The sequence below is a fragment of the Marmota flaviventris genome, chromosome 19 (assembly GCF_047511675.1).
Source record: "Marmota flaviventris isolate mMarFla1 chromosome 19, mMarFla1.hap1, whole genome shotgun sequence".
In the NCBI taxonomy this organism is placed as follows: domain Eukaryota; kingdom Metazoa; phylum Chordata; class Mammalia; order Rodentia; family Sciuridae; genus Marmota; species Marmota flaviventris.
Window position 1 is genome coordinate 5,947,720 of NC_092516.1, and position 22,249 is coordinate 5,969,968.

At 38.0% G+C, this 22,249-nt stretch overlaps 1 protein-coding gene across 3 annotated transcripts in view; it reads left to right on the forward strand.

Annotated features, from left to right (window-relative positions):
- Crebbp (CREB binding protein) overlaps positions 1-22,249 on the forward strand; it is a 134,001-nt gene that overhangs the window by 21,323 nt on the left and 90,429 nt on the right. For all 3 annotated transcript variants that reach the window (XM_071605568.1, XM_071605569.1, XM_071605570.1), the window contains exon 2: positions 2,174-2,886. In XM_071605568.1, the coding sequence (XP_071461669.1) occupies positions 2,174-2,886 (713 nt within the window). The remainder of the gene's footprint in view (positions 1-2,173; positions 2,887-22,249) is intronic.

The following is a 22,249-nucleotide window of genomic DNA, read 5'->3' on the forward strand; positions in this document are numbered from 1 at the left end:
TAGCTTCAACTGTAGGCAGTGTATTTTCTCATGTAACAAGACATCAGTAGGTTCCAGGATTGGATAATTGAGCAGTTCGGACTTCATGGACTCAAGTGTTAGTGTTTTTTAGTGTGAGAGTAGCGGTTGTTTCTTCTGTTTGCAGGAGGACTGCCACAGGTCCAGGACGAATCTGGTCAGAAAAGAAATTTCTTTCTGAGCCTCCCTTACTATTGTGCAGGAAAACCTTTTCCAGAATGATTTCTATTGACAGTTGTTCAACTTCCTTGAGCTGGGATTTTGTCACCTGCACGGGGAAGGTGGACATGTGCTTGGCTACTTTCTCTCCTCTGGCCAGGGAACGGTGCTGCCCTTCCCCAGAGAAACTCTAAGGCAGCCACCTCAGAACCACATGGGTTTGCCAGCAGTGTAGGGGGATGGGTAATTGGGTAAGCAAACACGAGGACCTGCCACCCTGGAGAAGTTGTTGTTAAACTTCTAAATGTGGGAGATGGGAGGGCAGGTGAGTTTTTTAAATTGTGGGGGAGGGGAGAAGCACAGTTAATTTTATTTTTGGTATGTTACATTCCCGCCATTGTTCTAATCTTACTCTGTGTACCATTTTGCATACATTTCTATTTGCATGTTTTTATAACATTTCCCTACATTTCTATAGTCATCCTAAATATTAAATAGAATGTTTTATAGTACAGAACAATTAAGCTTCTTTTTAAAAAATTTTTTTAGTTGTTGATGAATCTTTATTTATTTATATGTGGTGCTGAGAATTGAACCCAGTGCCTCACACATGCTAGGCAAGCTCTCTGCCACTGAGCCACAACCCCAGCCCAAGTAATTAAGTTTTCTGTTATTGGATAACAATAATAGTAGTAATAGGTAATGCTTATTGAATTCATGTGTCACCTATAATAGCACTCTTTTCCATTCATTCATTCATTTAGTTCCTACAGCACCCTTAGGAGTAGGGGCCATCATCACCTCTAGTTTTCAGGTGAGGAAACTGAGGCACAGAAGGGCTGAGTAACCTACCCAAGGTTTTATAGCTGGTAAGTGGAAAGCTGGAAGAAAGCAAAGGTTCAGGTGTAAGCAGGACCAATTAGTCTCTACCATCAGGCTAAACTGTTTCTTGTTGTTATTGGCCTTTTCTTTTCTGTTATTGGCATTTTCTTTTACAGATAATACCAAGGTGAACATCATTCTGCATATCTCATCCTTTGTACATGAATGTGCAGCTTGCTTACTATGGGTTGGGAAGCTCAGAGAGGTGAGGGAGTAGAGGTGACACAAGACCACACACTTCCTTTGGGATGGTTATATGCTATATGCCTTGTCCACTTGGGAGTCTTTGTGGTTACCCTTGTTGTTATTATTTTGATACTGGGGATTGAATCCAGGGGTGCTTAACCACTGAGCCACATCCCCAGCCCTTTTTTATATTTTATTTAGAGACAGGGTCTTGCTGAGTTACTTAGGGCCTTGCTAAGTTGCTGAGGCTGGCTATATACTGAGGATCCTCCTGCCTCAGCCTTCTGAGCCACTGGGATTACAGGCGTGCATCACCACGCCCAGCTGTGCTTATCATTATTCTGTATGATTGATACTTCTCATAATACAACTCTTTAAACTTCTATTTTTAAATTTTTAATTCTGTATGTATCTTTAGTATTTTTGGCAGCTTTCCACTTTGAGAAATCACTAATCTTGTTTTCCATTATGTTTTTTTTTAAAAATGATTTAACTTTAAAAAAGTACAATCACTTAAGGTTGAGCTTTCATTTCCCCAAACTACTATTTATCTAATGTCCAGTTACTTTCTAATACACATAGATTCTTAAAACCATTTTAACTTTAGTGACTTTTTGGACTTTCTATTTATTATCCTTGTATATCTTGAGTTTTTTCTCACATAGTATTATATAATTGTTTTAGAATATGATAAAATCCAGTGGGGCTGGCTCTCCTCTCACCTTTAACATTTCCTTTTTTAGAACATGAAAAAATCTTTTTCCTTCTTTTATTTTCCCCAAATTTCAGATCATTTTGACATTACTCTGAAGGCATCCTAGTGTTCTGCTTCAAATGCCCATTAGGTTAAAAATCATAGTAACATGTGACAGTAGGAAAGCTATTATGGTTTCTTATTTTCTCATTTCCGTTTCTGTTTAATTTCTAGATTTTGGATCATTGTTTGACTTGGAAAATGATCTTCCTGATGAACTGATCCCCAATGGAGGAGAATTAGGCCTTTTAAACAGTGGGAACCTTGTTCCAGATGCTGCTTCAAAACATAAACAGCTGTCGGAGCTTCTTCGAGGAGGCAGTGGCGCTAGTATCAACCCAGGAATAGGAAATGTGAGTGCCAGCAGCCCTGTGCAGCAGGGCCTAAGCAGCCAGGCTCAAGGGCAGCCGAACAGTACGAACATGGCCAGCCTGGGGGCCATGGGCAAAAGCCCTCTGAACCAGGGAGATTCATCAGCCCCCAGCCTGCCCAAACAGGCAGCCAGCACCTCTGGGCCCACTCCCCCTGCTTCCCAAGCACTGAATCCACAAGCACAAAAGCAAGTGGGGCTGGTGACCAGCAGCCCTGCCACATCGCAGACTGGACCTGGGATCTGCATGAATGCTAACTTTAACCAGACCCATCCAGGCCTCCTCAATAGTAACTCTGGCCATAGCTTAATGAATCAAGCCCAGCAAGGGCAGGCGCAAGTCATGAATGGATCTCTTGGGGCTGCTGGCAGAGGAAGGGGAGCTGGAATGCCATACCCTACTCCAGCCATGCAGGGGGCCACGAGCAGTGTGTTGGCCGAGACTTTAACACAGGTTTCCCCGCAAATGGCCGGCCATGCGGGACTGAACACGGCACAGGCAGGAGGCATGACCAAGGTAAGTGAGCTGAAGTGTTTGTTTTCTGCTTAACTGGGGGCTTTTTTTCTCCAAGCAACATGGCGACATGGGACTACTTGGCCTTTTCCTGTCCCTACTATTGGACTTTGCACATGCCACTTACAATGTGAGAGAGAGACTTGTTATCTGGAGCTCTGCTTTCTGGGATAAATATCTCTTCCCTATGTCTTTAAAATGAGAATTCCTAAAGAAGCTGCCAGAATAGCCTGCACGTCAGGTACTTGGAAAACTATAGGGAGTACCTTTGGGCTAGTTGCCAATTTTCAATCTCTGAGGAAAATGTGTAGAAATAGCACCACATGGTTGAAAGAGGCAACTTCTGCTGAGAATTAGCTTTTTATTGCATCAGTGGATCTGGTAAAAAATTCTTTTACCTCAATTTACCCACCTGATCAAGTTTTTCCTCCTATATACCTTTTCCTTTGCACCCTCTGGAGAACAAAGTTTACTTTCATAGTCTGCTTTATTCATGGAGAAGCAGTTCCAGGGTGATTAGCTACCTGTTGCTCTTAAGAGGTTGGACAGAGCCAGGGGGAAACACGGGCCTTTGGGTCTCAGCAGAAACAGCAGAGCAGTGGTTCTCGATTTGTTGTTCCCAGAGCAGCAGGAGTAGCATCAGCATTCCCTTAAGCTTATGGGAAAGTTGGACCCACTGACTTGGAAACTGGGGTGGGGCCCAGCACTGTGAGTTTTAGGAAGCCACCAAGTGCTTCTGAGACCCAGTGCTTGGGGAAGGCCTGAGCTGAAAATTTGTAAAAACAAATAATGACATACAAAACCACCAGGAACTTGAATATGTAGTGGATCCTGGATGACATGAAGTATTAATTCATTTATTTGTGATAACGATCTTGTGTTCAGGTCACTTTTATATACATCTTCTCAATGGCTCTCCAAGTGCAGTACAGGGAACCAGACACTTTCAGGAGGACTATACTGACCACCTGCAGCCACCAGTTTTGTAGCTGCTTTCTAGAGCAGGATTAGAACATGGAGAAGAGGAAAGACAAATGCCAAGCTTTATGCAAGACAGCTGGAATGGATGGAGGCTGGCAAGGGAGGAGAGTGCAGAGAAAGAATGGACTGATTGCCATTGATGGGCTAAACCCCACACAAGCCCTGCCACCAAAGACTTCTGAACAGCAGCCATGGGACACCTATTTCAGTGTGGTCCAGCAAATTCCAGAACAGAACAGAGTTTGGACCGTGGATCTGATTAGTCCTAAATGAGGGGGAGAGAGAGAGATAAGAGCACAGTTTCCATAAGGTTGGCTTTAGCATGATTGGTGGTTATGAAGTCTTGTGACTGTCTTAGGCAAGGGAGAGGGGTTTTTAAATTTAAAATATAAAAGTGAAGTAATTGCATGTGTTTCTTTTGAGAAGTTAACAGAGGGAAACATGAACTTTAATTTTAGTTGTCCCTTGACATTTGAGGAGGGGTCTGGGTGTACCTGTATGAGTTGGATCAAGAGGGGATTTCTAATGGGTTTCTAGCTCCTGGGTAAATGGATATTTTTATCTTCCTAATTAACTCATCACTGCACACTGCCAGTTTAAAAAAAACTTTTTAGTTTTTGGAGAATTTAAATCATACAGGAAAAAAGTAGACATACTAGTGTAATGCAATGGTTCTCAAACTTTTTGGTCCTAGGATTCCTGAATAATCTTAAAAATTATCAAGGACCCCAGAGAGGTTTCTTTAAAATTGGCGTTTATGAGGATTTTAAAACACAAGCATACATTCTGCTAGCCACAAAGCTCAGTGGCATCACATATCACAAGGGGTCTGAAAAATTCCACTGTGCTCTTTTGAGTGGAAATGAAAAGGGCAAGTCAGTCATGTCTTCATGTTTGATGGAAACAGTTTGGTCAGTATGGTCCCCCTGAAAGTGTCTGGTTCCCTGTACTGCACTTGGAGAGCCATTGAGAAGATGTATATAAAAGTGACCTGAACACAAGATCGTTATCACATATAAATGAATTAATACTTCATGTCATCCAGGATCCACTACATATTCAAGTTCCTGGTGGTTTTGTATGTCATTATTTGTTTTTACAAATTTTCATTCAAAAGCTGAATGATGTGTGTTTCGGTCAATGATTATGGCTCCTATGAATAGGATCCTCACAGTTTATTTGTCCAAGAAACTGTTATTTTGATTGTTGTTTGCTTTTTGTCCTTGGAGTTCCCTGTGGTCTGGAGTTGCCTATGATACCTGTAGCACTTTATGTTCCTCTGTTCACTGAAGTTTTCCATTCTGTCCCGAGCTTCATTTCTTTGTTTGGAATGATCTTCTCTCGTACAGCACTTTGTGAATGTTCACTGTTTGGAAAGTAAGCCAAATTAGTGTGTGGGGAGCACACTATTACCTGTGGTTTTCCTAAGGCAGTCATGGTGGTGATGGGGACTAGCATATTTGAAATGGCCTTTGGGTGGGATAAAAAGAACAAATAGTGGTGGTCAAGTAGTAAAAGGAAAAGACAAGTCTATTTCATACTATTCCTTAAGATTTTAAAATGCACACAGCAAGCCAGGCATGATGATGTAGCCTATAATCCCAGTGACTCAGGAGACTAAAGCAGGAGGATTGCAAGTTCAAGGCCAGCCTCAGCAACTTAAGCTCACAGCAACTTTAGCAAGACCCTGGCTCAAAGTAAAAAAAAATTAATAAAAAATAAAGGGCTGGGGATGTAGTTCAGTGGTAGAGCACCCCCGTGTTCAATCCTGGATATCCAAATAAATAAGTAAATAAAACAAAGCAGTGATAAAAATGCACACAAAAAAACTTATTTTAAAAAGATAATCCAGTTTTAAAATATCATTACAAAGAAAATATGTAATTCATATACAATAATTCAGAAAATAAAAAAGTACCTCCACGTAGAATATTGTTTCTATATAGGTATCTTTTTTTTTTTTTTTTTTGGTGCTGGGGATTAAACTGAGGGCCTTCTGCATGTGAAGCTATATCCCTAGCCCTTAGATAACCTTTTTAAGAAAATATATTTTTAATTGTAGTTGGACACAATACTTTTATTTATTTTAAGTTTATGTAGTGCTAAGGATTGAACCCAGTGCCTCACAGGTGCTAGGTAAGCACTCTACCACTGAACCCCTCCCATTTTATTCTTATTGGTTTATGATCTTATTATTTTTGTGTATTAAATAATAAGGTTTAAATTTTTTTTGGTATGGGAATTGAAACCAGGCTCTTCAGCATGCTGGGCAAACATTCTACCACTGAGCTATACCCCTATCCCTGCTATCACAGTTTTGTTTATTGGTGCTAGGGATTGAACTTGGGCACTCTAACACTGAACTAAATCTGCAGTCCTTTTTCACTTTTAGGATCTCATTAAGTTGCCAGAGCTGGCCTCAAACAGGTGATCCTTTTGCTTTAGCTTCCGCTGGGGTTATAGGCATGTGCTACTGTAACAGGCCCACTGTGTGTTTTGACAAACGTTATTCCCCTTTTAAATTTGCCAAGTTAGTTTTACTAGGAATATAGTCACTTAAGGTCACTTAAGTTACAATGTGATAGTTTTATGTTTCTGGTTTTTTTGGGGGGCTGGGGTGATGGTGGGGGGGACCAAGTATCCATTTTTTTTTTTCCCTTTATTGCTTTTAGATTTTTGTCATGGTCAGAAATGCTTTTCTTATCCCAAGATTATAAATATTCTTTTGGGCCAGGCATACTAGAGTGTGTCTGTAATTCCAGATACTTGGGAGGTTGAGCCAGGAGGATCACTTGAACCCAGAAGTTTAAGACTGATCTAGTTAACATAATGAGACCCCATCTCCAAAATAGGAAGAAAGGGTGGGGGTGTAACTCATTGGTAGAGTGCATGCTAAGTGTGTGTGAGGCCGTACCCTGTGTTCAGTAACTGGCACAAAAAAAAAAAAAAAAAAAAAAAAAGAAAAATATTGTCTTGTAGTTTCCTTCTTAATCTGTGAATCTTTAGTTAATTTTGGCTAAAGAAAATCTAGCAGGTTTTTTTTTTTTTTTTTTTGGCATTAGGGATCAAACCCAGGGCCTTGTGCATGCAAGGCAAGCACTCTACCAACTGAGCTATATCCCCAGCCCAATCTAGCATTTTTTGTTATTGTTTTTCTCAGTTATAGTCATCCCAATACAGTTTATTTAGATATTGGTAATCTTATCTTTTTTCCCACCAATTTGATGTGCTGGGTTTTTTTGGGGGAGGGGGTGTTCCAGGGATTGAACCCGGGGGGTCCTTAACCACTGAACCATATCCTATCCCTTTTTAGTGTGTGTGTGTATTTATATATATATATATATATATATATATATATATATATATAGTTTTAGATGGACACAATATCTTTATTTTTTATTTTTATGTGGTGCTGAGAATCGAACCCAGTGCCCCACGCATGCTAGGCGAGCACGCTACCACTTGAGCAACATTCCCAGCCTCCCTTTTTAATATTTTAATTAGAGACGGGGTCTCTATGAGTTGCTTAGGGCCTTGCTCAGTTGCTGAGGCTGGCTTTGAACTCATGATCCTCGTGCCTCAGCCTCCTAAACTGCTGGGATTACAGACTGTGCCTGGCTTTTATTTATTTTTATTTTTTATATTTTTGTATATACTTTACTCACCTTTCAGATAGTGCAAGGTTTGGGTAAAGTTCTGGACTTTTCCTTTAGTTGTAGGGATCTTTGCTTGTTTCTGTGCCAGAAACTTACTTCCTGTTTGTACAGTGAATTTTAGCATCTGATGGTGCTGCTTATTAAGATGTGCAGTTCTTAACCCAGGCTGTACATCAAAATTACTTGGGGAATTTAAAAAAATATAGTGCCTGAACCCCACTACAGACCAGTTAAGTTAGAGTCTCTAGGGTATGACAGGGTATTAAAATAGTTTATAGTTCCTCAGGTGATTTTCGTGGCAACAGAACCACTCTTATTTATTTATTTATTTATTTGTTGTAGATGGACAAAGTACCTTTATTTTATTTATTTTTATGTAGTGCTAAGGATTGAACTCAGTGTCTCACATGCATTAGGCAAGTGCTTTACCACTGAGCTACCCAGCCCTAGAAGCACTCTTTTTTTTAAAGTGTTTATTTTTTTTAGTTGTATATGGACACAATGTCTTTATTTACTTTTACATGGTGCTGAGGAGCAAACTCAGTGCCTCATACATGCTAGGCAAGTAGTCTACCACTGAGCTACAACTCCAGCGCCCCCAGAACCACTCTTGTAGATAAATACTAGGGCCCTTTTTTAAATTCTTAAAAATAGACCAAAGAAAAATAAAAAACTAACCCACCAAAACAACCTGGCATTTTTATGGTAATATTTTTGAATCTTGTAAATCATTTTAGGAGAAATGTAACATTTTAATAGTTTTATGGCTTCCTGAGTCTCTTAACATACTTAGAAATCATATCCTTTCATGGAGTTTTATGTTGTTCAGAAGTGCATTATCGTTTTGTCTGTCTTATTAAGTTGATGTCTAGATATATTATGGATTTTGTTGCTACATCTATATTGGTATATATCTATATTGATTTTTCTCTTACCAATTGAATCATTCCTATAATTATAAAATTAAAAGATATCGTGTTGTTGAATTTTATTTGCAAATGTTTCATTTAGTTTTTATTACTAATCATTAATGAGATAGACCCCTTTTAGTGCTGTCATATTTGCCGGTGTTACGTTAACTTGGTCAAAGAGAGTTTGGAGGTCTTTCATATCTGTTCTATGGACAGTTTAAGTAGCACTTGTACCTTGAAGAATTGTGAGGCTTTACCTATATAGATGCCTGGACCTGAAACTTTGGTTTTGTTTTTTCATTCTCTTTCTCCCCTCATCCGCTCCTCCATGGAATCTGACTTGAAATCTTTGACAACTTTCTTACTATGTTTCCTATAGATATTGGCCCTTGTGGTCTCTGTAGTGATACATATTTATATCTTATCAATCTATGTGTGTGTGTGTGTAAAGTGTACTCTGATTTTGAAAAAAACTAAAATATTTAACTCTTTTAGTCCATTTTGTAAAACTAGGTAGTTAAGTACATGCTATCGCAGCATCATGTTACAGATTAAGAAATGGAGGTACCCAGGTATTGAACAACTTTCCATCATCGCACAGCCTATAAAGCAGAACCCACTTGAAAACTTGGGTCAGTTTATTTAGGGGGTACTGGGCATTGAACCCAGGGATGCTTAACCTCTGAGCCAGATCCTCAGCCCTTTTTTATATTTTATTTTGAGATAGAATCTCTCCGAGTTGCTTAGGGCCTTGCTAAGTTGCTGAGGCTGGCTTTGAACTCATGACTAAGTACTTACCACTAAGCCATAACCCCAGCTCCTACAGTTTACATTTTAATATAATTTTTTTTCCTTTTAAAAAAATTTTAAACTTAGAAGTGTACAAAAATCGTTAGACATTCTCAGTTTATTTTTCCCCCTTGTTCCCAATTTTGTGTGGCTCTATAACAAAATACTTTTCTGTTTTAACAGAAATAAGCCATTTCAACAACATGGCAGTGATAACAAGGCCTAATGTGATTAAAACTAGCAACAAAATAAAATGATTTCTTCATTTCAACAGCAGCAAAACTTGATGTGCTGTTATTTTAGAGGGCATGTTCCAGTTTTCTACTGAAAATAACCCAAACTTGGTAGTTTTCAGTAGAAAATACTTGGCCTATAGAAGGAAAGCAAAAAGGATTAACTTAAATGGGATTTAGAAACCACATGAACATTCAGATTAGTTTTCTCCTGCTGCAGGTGGTAAGAGATGTTGCTCTGCACAGAGAACGTGGCTGGTAGAAAGAGGAAAGTGTTAGGTTAACTCGCCAAGTGGGCAAGAATCATCTCTGCTGGGGCTGTAGCTCAGTGGTAGAGTATTCGCCTAGCACATGTGAGGTACCGGGTTTGATTCTCAGCACCACATACAAATAAATAAAAAATAAAGGTATTGTGTCCATCTACAATTAAAAACAAAAGGAATCTTCTCGTTTTAAGGTTGATAAAAATTTGCTTTTGTAGTTTCAGAAATCCTTTTTGTTCTTTTTCATTGTGTATCTAAAAAGGGACCAAAATAAACTTGTATCATCTTTTTTCACAGCTATCTTAGAGGGGTTTCCCAGGTGTCATAACGGAGGACTTACCCCAGGTGTCTTAGGGGAGGGCTTTCCAGGTGTTTAGAAGCAGGCTTCACAGGTGCATTAGGGGAGAACTTCACAGGTATCTTAGAGGTGGATTTCATAGGTGTCTTAGAGAGGAGGGCCTTTTGGTTTGTTCAGGTACGGTCTCTGAAATATTATTCTTTTCTAGAAAGTAGTCTGAAGATGTAGGGTTTGATATTGCAGGGAACTCTTCCTGGAGTCAAGGTATTCATTTAGATTTAGGCTCCAACGCAGTCCGTCATTATTCTGCCAGGTGCTCAAATGATCTGCAGATTTTCACAGGTGTGCTGGGCCCTCCTTAAGCTTTGGGATTCAGCAGGTTGGGATGGGTATTTCTAACAAGCTTGCAGATAACCCTGATTGTGGTTAGGGAACACACTGAAAATCTGCTCTAAAGGAGTAGGTTATTAGAATGTAGTCATTAAAGAATGAGTAGAGACAAGTTGGCTCTTAGAGGAATGGTTGATCCATCTTCTCTATTTTGGTGAGTTGGGAATTTCTAATATTTAGTATCAAGAGAAATAATACTGTATATTTGTCTTGATGCTTTTTACTTTTTCATATAATGATATCTGATCCTTAAAATAATGTAAAGAAAATAAGGGAATTTTATATTAAAATCCTAATTTGGTCTTTTAAAAGATTACAACAGAAATAATTTATAGAGTGGAACTAAGCAGTGCAGTGAATTAATACAGTGCAATATGGGTTGTATACATTTCCATTTAAGCGTAGCTTTTTATTTCATTTTATTTTATGGTACCGAGGGATTGAACCCAGGAGCATTTAACCACATCCAGAACCCCTTTTAAATTTTATTTTTATTTTGAGACAGGGTCTCTCTAAGTTGCTGAGGCTGGCTTTAAACTCTCAATCCTACTGCCTTAGCCTCCCGAGGCTCTGGGTTTACAGGCATGTGCCACCATACCCAACTAAGCATAGCTTTTTGGTAGAAATATCCAGCAGTCTCATACTGGCTCAGTAATCTTACTGTGACTGCAAAGGAAGGTGATCCTAGATGTCCTTTAGAATGTATGGGTCAAGATGTGCCTAATTCCCCATGATAATTATCCATGAATTGATTTCATTATAGAAGTTTTAAATTAAATAAGATTATATTTGTATAATTAAACGGAGTGACTCACAGATAGTGCCCAGTCCATTCAGCAACAGCAGCAGCCCAGATGGCCTTTGCAGATGGAGGACAGCTAAGTCTGAAGAGTAGAGCTTGGACTCTGGGGTGAGCTGCTTTGGTTCATGTGCAGCTCCACTGATGATCAGTTGGGGAGAATTACTTAGCCTACCTCAGCCTTGGTTTTTGTGTTCTAAATGAGGATAATAATAGTACCTCTCTCTGAGAATGGTGTCAGTTAAGAGAATCATAATAATTATGTCTATCTTATAGAATTGTTGTTTTAAGTAAATAAGATGTATATGTGAAATACTCAACACAGTGCCCTAGGTTAACTCTGAACCTTTCAAAGAAGGTTGAGGAGTCCAAAGACTTTGCTGCATGAAGGTCTTGAGATAGCTACAAACATTTGAAGTGATAATGAGCCTTCTTTTTGTAATGTTTTCAGAGAACATTTTCCAATCATAAAAGTAGTTGATATTTATTTTACAAAATTGGAACGCTTGGGAAGTCTAGAAAAGAATACGTTGCCCATAACCCATCACCTAGTTGTACTTGTTCTTGTTTTGGTACCCTGGATTGAACTGGGGGCAAGGAGACACTTGACCACTGAGCCACATCTCCAGCTCTATTGTATTTTATTTAGAGATGTGATCTTACTGAGGTGCTTAGTGCCTTGCTTTTGCTGAGGCTGGCTTTGAATTTGCAGTCCTCCTACTTCAGCCTCCCAAACCACTGGGATTATAGGTGTCTGCCATTGAGTTTAACCATTGGATGTATTCTATTTCCTACTAGTCAATGTTATCTATAATTATGTATCTTTTTAAAGCCCAAGTTTTAGTCATAACTTCTCTTTTCCAGTTAACTTTGTAGCTGATTCTCTGTAATTCAACCTGAATGGATATTTACTAATAGCAACAATGGAGACTTTTTTGGTAACTTCCCCAGTGACTTCCTTTAAGACCCAATCATCTTTGTTATTTTATCTTTTTTTTTTGGTACCAGGGATTGAATCCAGGAGCACTTAATCATCTAACCACCGGCCACATCCTAGCCCTTTTTGTTTTATTTTGACACAGGGTCTCACTAAGTTGCTTAAGGCCTTGCTAAATTGCTGAGGTTGGCTTTGAACTTGTGATCCTCCTGCCTCATCTTCCTGAGCTGCTGGGATTATAGGCATGCACCACCACCCTTGACTGTTATTTTATCAATTAAAGGTCAACTCTGATGATCCGAATTTAAAGACCTACTTATGTTAACTCTTACATTTTATTGTTTTACTTTTAATATGTTTGGAGGTAAAATTACACAGTGAAAGCAGATTTTGCATTTGTCAAAATTCACATAATTGTGTTACTACATCCCCAACCCCCAAAATGTAGGGTATTTCTTTTATTTAGAAAGTTCCTGTTTCCTGAACTCTCATCCTCACCCTAGCATTCACTGCTGAGGTCTTCCACAGTGGACTGGTTTTACCTGTGCTCAAACTGCGTATGAATGGAATTGTATAGTATGATGATTTTTTTTCAGGGCTTCTTTTGCTCACCACATGCTGTTTGAGATTCATGTTGATTCATGAGTCAGTAGTTGTTTGTTTTTAGTTACTAAATAGTATTATGAATATTCCACAATTTACTTATCTGTTCCTGTATCGATAAACTTTGGGACAATTTCTAGTTTGGAGATATTATGAGTAAAGCTTCTGCAGAGATTTTTTATACAAGTTTTTATGTGGGCTACTGAGTGTCATTTCTCTTAGATAAATAACTACGAATGGAATTGATTGGAGAGGGAATACCTGTTTCTGGATTCTTTGAGGGGTCCGGAGATGCTGTAGCCTGTGGTTTACATTCAGTTGGCCTGCACCTGAGAATGGGGTTGTATTTTTAAGTGTTGTGTAGGGGAAAAAAAAAAAAAATCTGGAGTGGTAACTATAAGTTGCCTGTAAAAAAAACTGAAATAATTTACTAATGGCACTTGAGGAAAAACAATCTCCCAGTTTCTATTCTAGTCTTTTCCATTGATCTACTTATCTCTTTGTTTAAAGCTTTTAAAGCTTTTTTATTTTTTAGGCACAGAGATTTCCTTTCTAATCCCTGCCACACATGTAGCCTCCCCATTATCAGCACCTCTCACCAGAGGGGTACAGCTTGTTAGAACCAATTAAGCCACATTGACACATCATAATTATTCCAAATCCATAATTGACTTTAGGGCTTCCACTCATTCACTACTGGATTTGGACAAATGTGTACTATATTAGTGTACATCATTACAGTATCATACAGTAGTTTGAATGCCTTGTACTTAAGTCATGGCATCTTTCCTTACCTACTGAAGGGCATCTTGGTTGCTTCCAAGCTTTGGCAGTTATAAGTTACTATTGATATCCATGTGCAGGTTTTTGTGTGGATGTAAGTTTTCAGTTCCTTTAGATAAATACCAGTGAGTAAAATTGCTGATCATATGGTATTAGAGTTTCATCAGTTTGTAAGAAACTGCAAAACTGTCTTCCAAAGGTAGTGCCATTTGGCATTCCTGCCATTAGTGAGTGAATTGTTGCTTTCGGTTCTCACCAGATTTAGTTCTGTCTGTGCGCTCTGCATTTTGACCATTTTGATGTGTAGAGGTATCTGATGGTTGTAATTAGCATATCCCTGATGATATGGAGCATCTTTTCATATGCTTATTTGTCATCTGTGTATCTTCTTGGGTGAGGTGTCTGTTAAGGTCATTGACCCACTTTTAATCAAGTTGTCTGCTTTCTTATTGTTGAGTTTAAAAATTGCATATTTTTAGATAGCAGATCTTTATCAAATGCCTCTCATTTTTTCACAGCCTGTGGCTTGTCTTATTTTCTTGACATTGTCTTTCAAAGAGCAGAAGTTTTTAATTCGAATGAAGTCCAACTTGTTATTTCTTTCTTTGATGTTCTTTAGTTTTGCTGTAGGTATTACAATGAGATTGCTTAGTTTCTCATTTCCATTTCTGTTCAATTTCTACATTTTGGGTCATTATTTGATTTGTTACTAGAGCAGATGAATGCAATTGATATTTCTATTTGTGTGTGTGGGGGGGGTACTAAGGATTGAACCCCGGGTGCTCTGCAGCTGAGCCCTTTTTGAGACATGGTCTTGCTTAATAGCTGATGCTGGCCTCAGTCTCCTGGGTAGCTGGGATTACAGGTATACCCTGCTGCATGTGGTGATTTTTCTGCATTAGATGTGTCCTATGACCTTGCTAATGTACTTATTAGTTCAATCGATCTGTGTGCATTTTATTCAACTTTCTGTCTTTATTTCTCTGCCTAGTACCTTTGGTATAGTGTTTCTTTTTTGTGTGTGCCTGTTCAAATAAAAACTATTCATATGATACAGTACAAATTTAGATTCAATAGAAAAGCAAGAAAGGATTCATTTTTTTCATCCTTCTAAAATTAATCCAGAAAACAGTGAGAATGAGTCTCTCTTATCTTAGTTTTAATGGGAGGGGGAAAGCATTCAGTCTTTTAGTGTTAAGTATGGTGTTGGTTGTAGGCTTAGACATCCATCATCAGGTTTAGGAAAGCATCCTCTTCCTAGTTTGCTGAGTCTTTTATCATAAGTAGTTTCTGAATTTTATCACATTTTCTCTTCATCAGATGATAGTAGGGGTTTTCTTATTCTTTCTTTAAATTCCTTATGTTAATGTTTTCTTCTTTTATATATGTTGATATAGTGAATTACATTTTTCTGAATGCTGAACCAACCTTGTATTCCTGGGATAACCCTAACTTCTTGATTATGGAATTATTCTTTTTTTTTTTTTGATACAGGGGATTGAACCCAGGGGCTCTTAACCACTGAGCCACATCCCTGAGCCTTTTAAATATATTATTTAGAGACAGAGTCTTGCTCAGTTGCTTAGGGCCTTGCTAAGTTGCTGAGGTTTGCTTTGATCTTGGGATCCTCCTGCCCCAGCCTCCTGAGCCACTTGGATTATAGGAGTGTGCCACAAAATGGAAGTATTCTTTTTATATATATTATTTGGTCTCATTACTAAAATATTGTTCAGTATTTGTGCCTCTGAATTCATGAGGAATATGAGTTTGTGATTTTATTTTTTTTATAATGATCTTATTTATTTTGGTATCAAGAGTATACCAGCTTTTGGGCTGGAGTTGTGGCTCAGTGGTAGATCACTTGCCTGGCATGTGTGAGGCCCTCGGTTTGATCCTCAGCATCATATATAAGTAAATAAATGAAATAAAGATATATTGACAACTAAAAATACTTAAAAAATTATACTAGCTTTATAAAATTAGTTGAGAATTACTCCCCTTTTCTGAGTTTATCTGAGATTATTATTATTTATTCCTTAAGTGATAAATTCACTTGTGAAGGTTTTTCTTATGATTCAATTACTTTAATAGATATTAAGCTATTCAAATTTGCTACTTACTATGTTGCTTTTAATAATCCATATTTTTTTTCAAGGAGTTTATACATTTCATCTAATATTTTACCCACATTTTTGGGTACATTATAGTTGTATATAAGGATGGGATTTGTTCTTACCTATTTGTACATGCACACAATATAACAATATGATTTGGCCAGTGTCTCTCCCCAATATTTCCCTCTCTCTTCACCCCCTGGTTCATTTCCTCTACTGGTGTCTTTTTTTCCTCTCTAGCTTCCACATGTAAGAGAAAACATGGGACACTTAACTTTCTGAGTTGATTTGTTTAACATAATGGTTTCAAGTTTCATCCATTTTCTGCAAAGAACATAATTTTATTCTTTACAGCTGAATAAAACTCCACTGTGTGTGTATATAACACATTACTCTCTCTCTCACACACACACACACACACACACATATACACAGCCCAGCGGCTTATAGGCTTGTATTACCACACCTGGCTTTTTATGTTTTCTGTGTTATTTATTTCTGTCTTTATTTTCTTCTGCTTATTTTGTGTTTCTTATCGTTTTGTAGCGTCTTACAATAAAAGCTTAGATATTGATTTTAGACTTATTAACATTTGAACATTTAATTAATATTAATTAATATTAACATTTGACATTTCCCTCTCAACCTTATGTATCTCTTTCATTTCCCTGTATGTCTTTCATTTCCCTGCCCATCCTTGAATTCTTTATAATAAACACAGTAGATATTTAAAAAGATTTTCCCTAAATATTGCTGTAATTACTTACCATTAATTTTCATATATTTTGTCTTTACTATCATTTAGTTCAGAATATTCTTATATTTCACTTGTGATTTCTTCTTTGATTCCTGGGTGATGTTGAAGTGTATTTCTTTTTTTTTTTTTCCAAATATTTGGGTATTTTGCAGACATAAATTTGTTATTGATTTCCAATTCCACTCTGTTTAGAGAACATGTTCTGTATGATTTTTATTCTTTGAAGTTTATTGGGACTTGTTTTAGGGCCATGCAGATGGTTTTCTTGGTGAGTGCTCTATGTATGCTTGAAAAGATTGTATATCCTACAGTTGTGGGCTATCGTGATTTGTAAATATCAATTTGAGTAAATTGGCTGTGTTCAAATACCTATTGGATTTTTTTTTTAATCTATCTGCTCTGAGAGAGGAATGTTAAAATATACAATGTTAATTGTAGATTTGTTCATTTTTTTCTCCTAATCAGTATGATGTCTTTTTTCATGTGTTGGGAAGTGAATATATATTTTGGGTTGTTCGGTTTCCCTAATAAGTTGAGTCTTCATGATTTCTTATTGTTTTTTGTTAATATTTGTCTTAAAGTCTACTTTTTCTCATATTAACATAGCCACTCCTACTTTTTTTATGATTTAGTGCTTGCATAGTGTTTGTTTTCACCCTTTTAATTTGTGTCTGCCTGCCTTCCTCCCTTCCCTTTCTTTCATTCCTTCTTTCCTGGTACTGAGGGCTAAACCCAGGTGCATTCTACCACGAAGCTACTTGAGCTAAATTACTGAGGCTGGTCTTGAAATTCTGCCTCAGCCTCCTGATTCACTGGGATTGCAGATGGGCATCATGCCTGTCTTCCTCCCCTACACACTTTTCAGATTTTTAAAAAATACGTATATATATTTTTTTACTTGTATATGGACATAATGCCTTTATTTATTTTTATGTGGTGCTGAGGATCCAACCCAGTGTGTCCCATGGGTGAGGCAAGTCCTCAACCGCTATGCTACAACCCCAGCTCTGAGTTTGATCTTTTTAAGGCTGTTTTTAAACTTCGTTAGGGTAGTTGAGAAGTCATCCTTCTTAGACATGGTTTTGGGGGGTTCTCAGTTGAGTAACTGAGGTGGTCAGCAAGAGAGCTGACCAGGGGTGCTGCCTCTGGAGTCTGTTGGGCTCACAGCATCTTAGTCATCATACACATGGGGACAGTTTGAAGAGGCTCTAGGTGGTGATGACTTTGTGGTTGTGATGTGTAGATCACTGAGAGATGCTGTTTTGGTGGTGTGAACTTATGTGTATAGGGTACCTTGTGGTGATTGATTACTTCATGCTTTAAAAGTTATCTGTTGGGCTGGGGTTGTGGCTCAGCTGTAGAGTGCTTGCCTAGCATGTGTGAGGCACTGGGTTCGAGTCTCAGCACCACATATAAATAAGTAAAAGGTTCATTGACAACTTAAAATTTTTTTAAAAAAATTATCTGTTATTTACTGAATGGTCCATAGCCTGTAGAAACCTGGTCACTGCTTCACTTAACATTCTTGTTTGTTTCTTTTTTCTGTGGTGCTGGGGTGGAACCCAGGGCCTCACACATGGCAGGCAAGCTCTTGAACTCTGAGCCACATCTTAAATATAAGAACCATATGATCATCTCGATAGATGCAGAAAAAGCATTCGACAAAGTACAGCATCCCTTTATGTTCAAAACACTAGAAAAACTAGGGATAACCGGAACATACCTCAATATTGTAAAAGCTATCTATGCTAAGCCTCAGGCTAGCATCATTCTGAACGGAGAAAAATTGAAGGCATTCCCTCTAAAATCTGGAACAAGACAGGGATGCCCTCTCTCACCACTTCTGTTCAACATAGTTCTCGAAACACTGGCCAGAGCAATTAGATAGACGAAAGAAATGAAAGGCATAAAGATAGGAAAAGAAGAACTTAAATTATCACTATTTGTGGATGACATGATCCTATACCTAGCAGACCCAAAAGGTTCTACCAAGAAACTTCTAGAGCTAGTAATGAATTCAGCAAAGTGGCAGGATATAAAATCAACACGCATAAATCAAAGGCATTCCTGTATATCAGTGACAAATCCTCTGAAATGGTAATGAGAACAACCACCCCATTCACAATATCCTCAAAAAAAAAAAAAAAAAAAAAAAACAAAACAAAAAAAAAAACTTGGGAATCAACCTAACAAAAGAGGTGAAAGAACTATACAACGAAAACTACAGAACCCTAAAGAGAGAAAAAGAAGACCTTAGAAGGTGGAAAGATATACCTTGTTCATGGATAGGCAGAACTAATATCATTAAAATGGCCATATTACCAAAAGTACTCTATAGGTTTAATGCAATGCCAATCAAAATCCCGACGGCATTCCTCATAGAAATAGAAAAAGCAATCATGAAATTCATCTGGAAAAATAAAAGACCCAGAATAGCAAAAGCAATTCTAAACAAGAAGAGTGAAACTGGTGGTATAGCGATACCAGATTTTAAACTATACTACAGAGCAGTAGTAACAAAAACAGCATGGTACTGGTACCAAAACAGGCAGGTAGACCAATGGTACAGAATGGAGGACACAGAGACCAATCCACAGAATTACAACTACCTTATATTAGACAAAGGTGCCAAAGCATGCAATGGAGAAAGGATAGCATCTTCAACAAATGGTGCTGGGAGAACTGGAAATCCATATGCAACAAAATGAATCTGAATCCCTTGCTCTCGCCATGCACAAAAGTTAACTCAAAATGGATCAAGGAGCTTGATATCAAAACAGAGACTCTGCATCTGATAGAAGAAAAAGTTGGCTCCAATCTATATACTATGGGGTCGGGCTCCAAATTCCTTAATAGGACACCCATAGCACAAGAGTTAAAAACAAGAATCAACAAATGGGACTTACTCAAACTAAAAAGTTTTTTTCTGAGCAAGAGAAACAATAAGAGAGGTAAATAGGGAGCTTACATCCTGGGAACAAATTTTTACTCCTCACACTTCAGATAGAGCCCTAATATCCAGAGTATACAAAGAACTCAAAAAATTAAACAATGAGAAAACAAATAACCCAATCAATATATGGGCCAAGGACCTGAACAGACACTTCTCAGAGGAGGACATACAATCAATCAACAAGTACATGAAAAAATGCTCACCATCTCTAGCAGTCAGAGAAATGCAAATCAAAACCACCCTAAGATATCATCTCACTCCAGTAAGATTGGCAGCCATTATGAAGTCAAACAACAACAAGTGCTGGAGAGGATGTGGGGAAAAGGGTACACTTGTACATTGCTGGTGGGACGGCAGATTGGTGCGGCCAATTTGGAAAGCAGTATGGAGATTCCTTGGAAAGCTGGGAATGGAACCACCATTTGACCCAGCTATTCCCCTTCTCGGACTATTCCCTAAAGACCTTAAAAGAGCATGCTATAGGGATACTGCTACATCGATGTTCATAGCAGCACAATTCACAATAGCTAGACTGTGGAACCAACCTAGATGCCCTTCAATATATGAATGGATAAAAAAAATGTGGCATTTATACACAATGGAGTATTAGCACTAAAAAATGACAAAATCATGGCTTTTGCAGGGAAATGGATGGCATTAGAGCAGATTATGCTAAGTGAAGCTAGCCAATCCCTAAAAAACAAATGCCAAATGTCTCTTAAGAACAGAGCAGGGAGGAAGAGCATGAGAAGAAGATTAACATTAAACAGGGATGACAGGTGGGAGGGAAAGGGAGAGAGAAGGGAAATTTCATGGAAATGGAAGGAGACCCTCAGGGTTATACAAAATTACATATAAGAGGAAGTGAGGGGAAAGGGAAAAAAAACAAGGGAGAGAAATGAATTACAGTAGATGGGATAAAGAGAGAAGATGGGAGGGGAAGGGGGATAGTAGAGGATAGGAAAGGCAACAGAATACAACAGACACTAGTATGGCAGTTTGTAAAAACATGGATGTGTAACCGATGTGATTTTGCAATCTGTATACGGGGTAAAAATGGGAGTTCATAACCCACTTGAATCAAATATGTGAAATATGATATGTCAAGAGCTATGTAATATTTTGAACAACTAATAATAAAAATTTAAAAAAATTATGTGTTATTTACTGAATGGTCCACAGGCTGTAGAAACCTGGTAACTGCTGCACTTAACATTCTTGTTTCTTTCTTTTTTCTGTGGTGCTGGGGTGGAACCCAGGGCCTCACACATGGCAGGCAAGCTCTTGAACCCTGAGCCACATCCCTAGCCTGGTTCTTGACATTCTTAATGTAAATGGGTCCAGAGCATAACTTCAAGGACCAGCTTTCCAAAATGTTTTTGCTGTATTTTGGAAAGAGTTATGTTTACTGTAGACTGTAATTTGCTGTCCATCTAACATCAAGTTAAAATACTTAAGGGTTTTTATGTAGATTACCATGTAACATTTTTGGCATTAAAATATATATGTGTGTGTGTGTGTGTGCGCGTGTGTGCTGATAGCCTAAACTTTCAGGATGATCTTGTGAATGAGAATAGCAATAACTGTATTCCTGAAAGGAAGAGCAGGAAAGGACACATCTGTTGTACTGGGCACTGTACTGGGTGCTTTGCAAATCTTTTTGTATCATCTCTTATTTAATATTCCTGTGAGGTCGATACCAGATCTATTTTACACAAGGAATAAAATTTGCTGAGCTACTTTTCTGACTGTCCAGGAGATTATTCAAATTATATGTGTTTGAAGATGGCAGACTTGTACTTCACATCCACCTGTGACTGACTCCAAATCCTGAATTTTTTCTACATGATTTTATCTGTAATAAAACAAGGAAGTGTATGATGCCTTACTTTCTGTGTGTGGAGCAGGATTCCCCATACACAGTTTATGGAACAAATATCTGGGAGAATGAGTTATTTCCTGGGAGTATTTTTTCTTGTGTGAAAGGATTTATTACTTATACCTTATAGAAACACACCCTGTTCACTGTGTTTTGCCCATGGTCCAGTTGAGCTGTGGCTTAGAGCAAATAGGTTTTGCCAGACCCATGAGAAGGTGGACTCTCCTAGCTAGAAAAGTATGTGCTTGCCTTACATTCAGGAGGCCAGCATGAGTACAAATATGATTTACAGGTGGTTCTAAGAAGTTACCTAGCCTCTTTTAATTTTGCTTACATTATGGTAGCAAAGAAAGGTTTGATTTAGAACTTTCTGAGTGTTTTAAAATTTTCAAAACACAAAAGAACAAAGAATAACTAACACTTGTATTTCTTTTCTTTAATGTTTTTAAAGTTGTAGATGGACACAATATCTTTATTTTATTTATTTATTTTTAAGTGGTCCTGGGAATCTAACCCAGTGCCCAGTGCCTCACGAATGTGAGGCAAGTGCTCTACCACTGAGCCACATCCCCAGCCCCAACACCTGTATTTCTGTTAGTCTGAATTAATACCTGTTGATAGTTATAATTTTTTTTATTCTTAAAATTTGGCTTTAAAAAAATCACCTGTTCGAGATTTACAGAAAAATTGAAAGTGCAGAAAGTCCTGTTCCTCGTGGACTCACACCCACCCAGCTTCCTGTTCACATCTCACATGGTTGTGGTGTATTTATTGACCAGTATTGATACATGATGATTAACTGAAGTCCACTTTTAATTGGATTTTCTTGATTTTTCCCTCAAGCCCTCCTCCTGTTTTAGGAGCCCTTCCAGGACAGACCTTTCTTAAGTGTGCTATTTTCTTAGCCTTTCCTTGGTCATATAATGACCTTGACAGTTTTCAGGAGAACTGCTTAGGTATATTATAAGATGCCCCTCTTTTGGGATTTGCTTGATGTTTTTCTCAAGATAGACCAGGGTA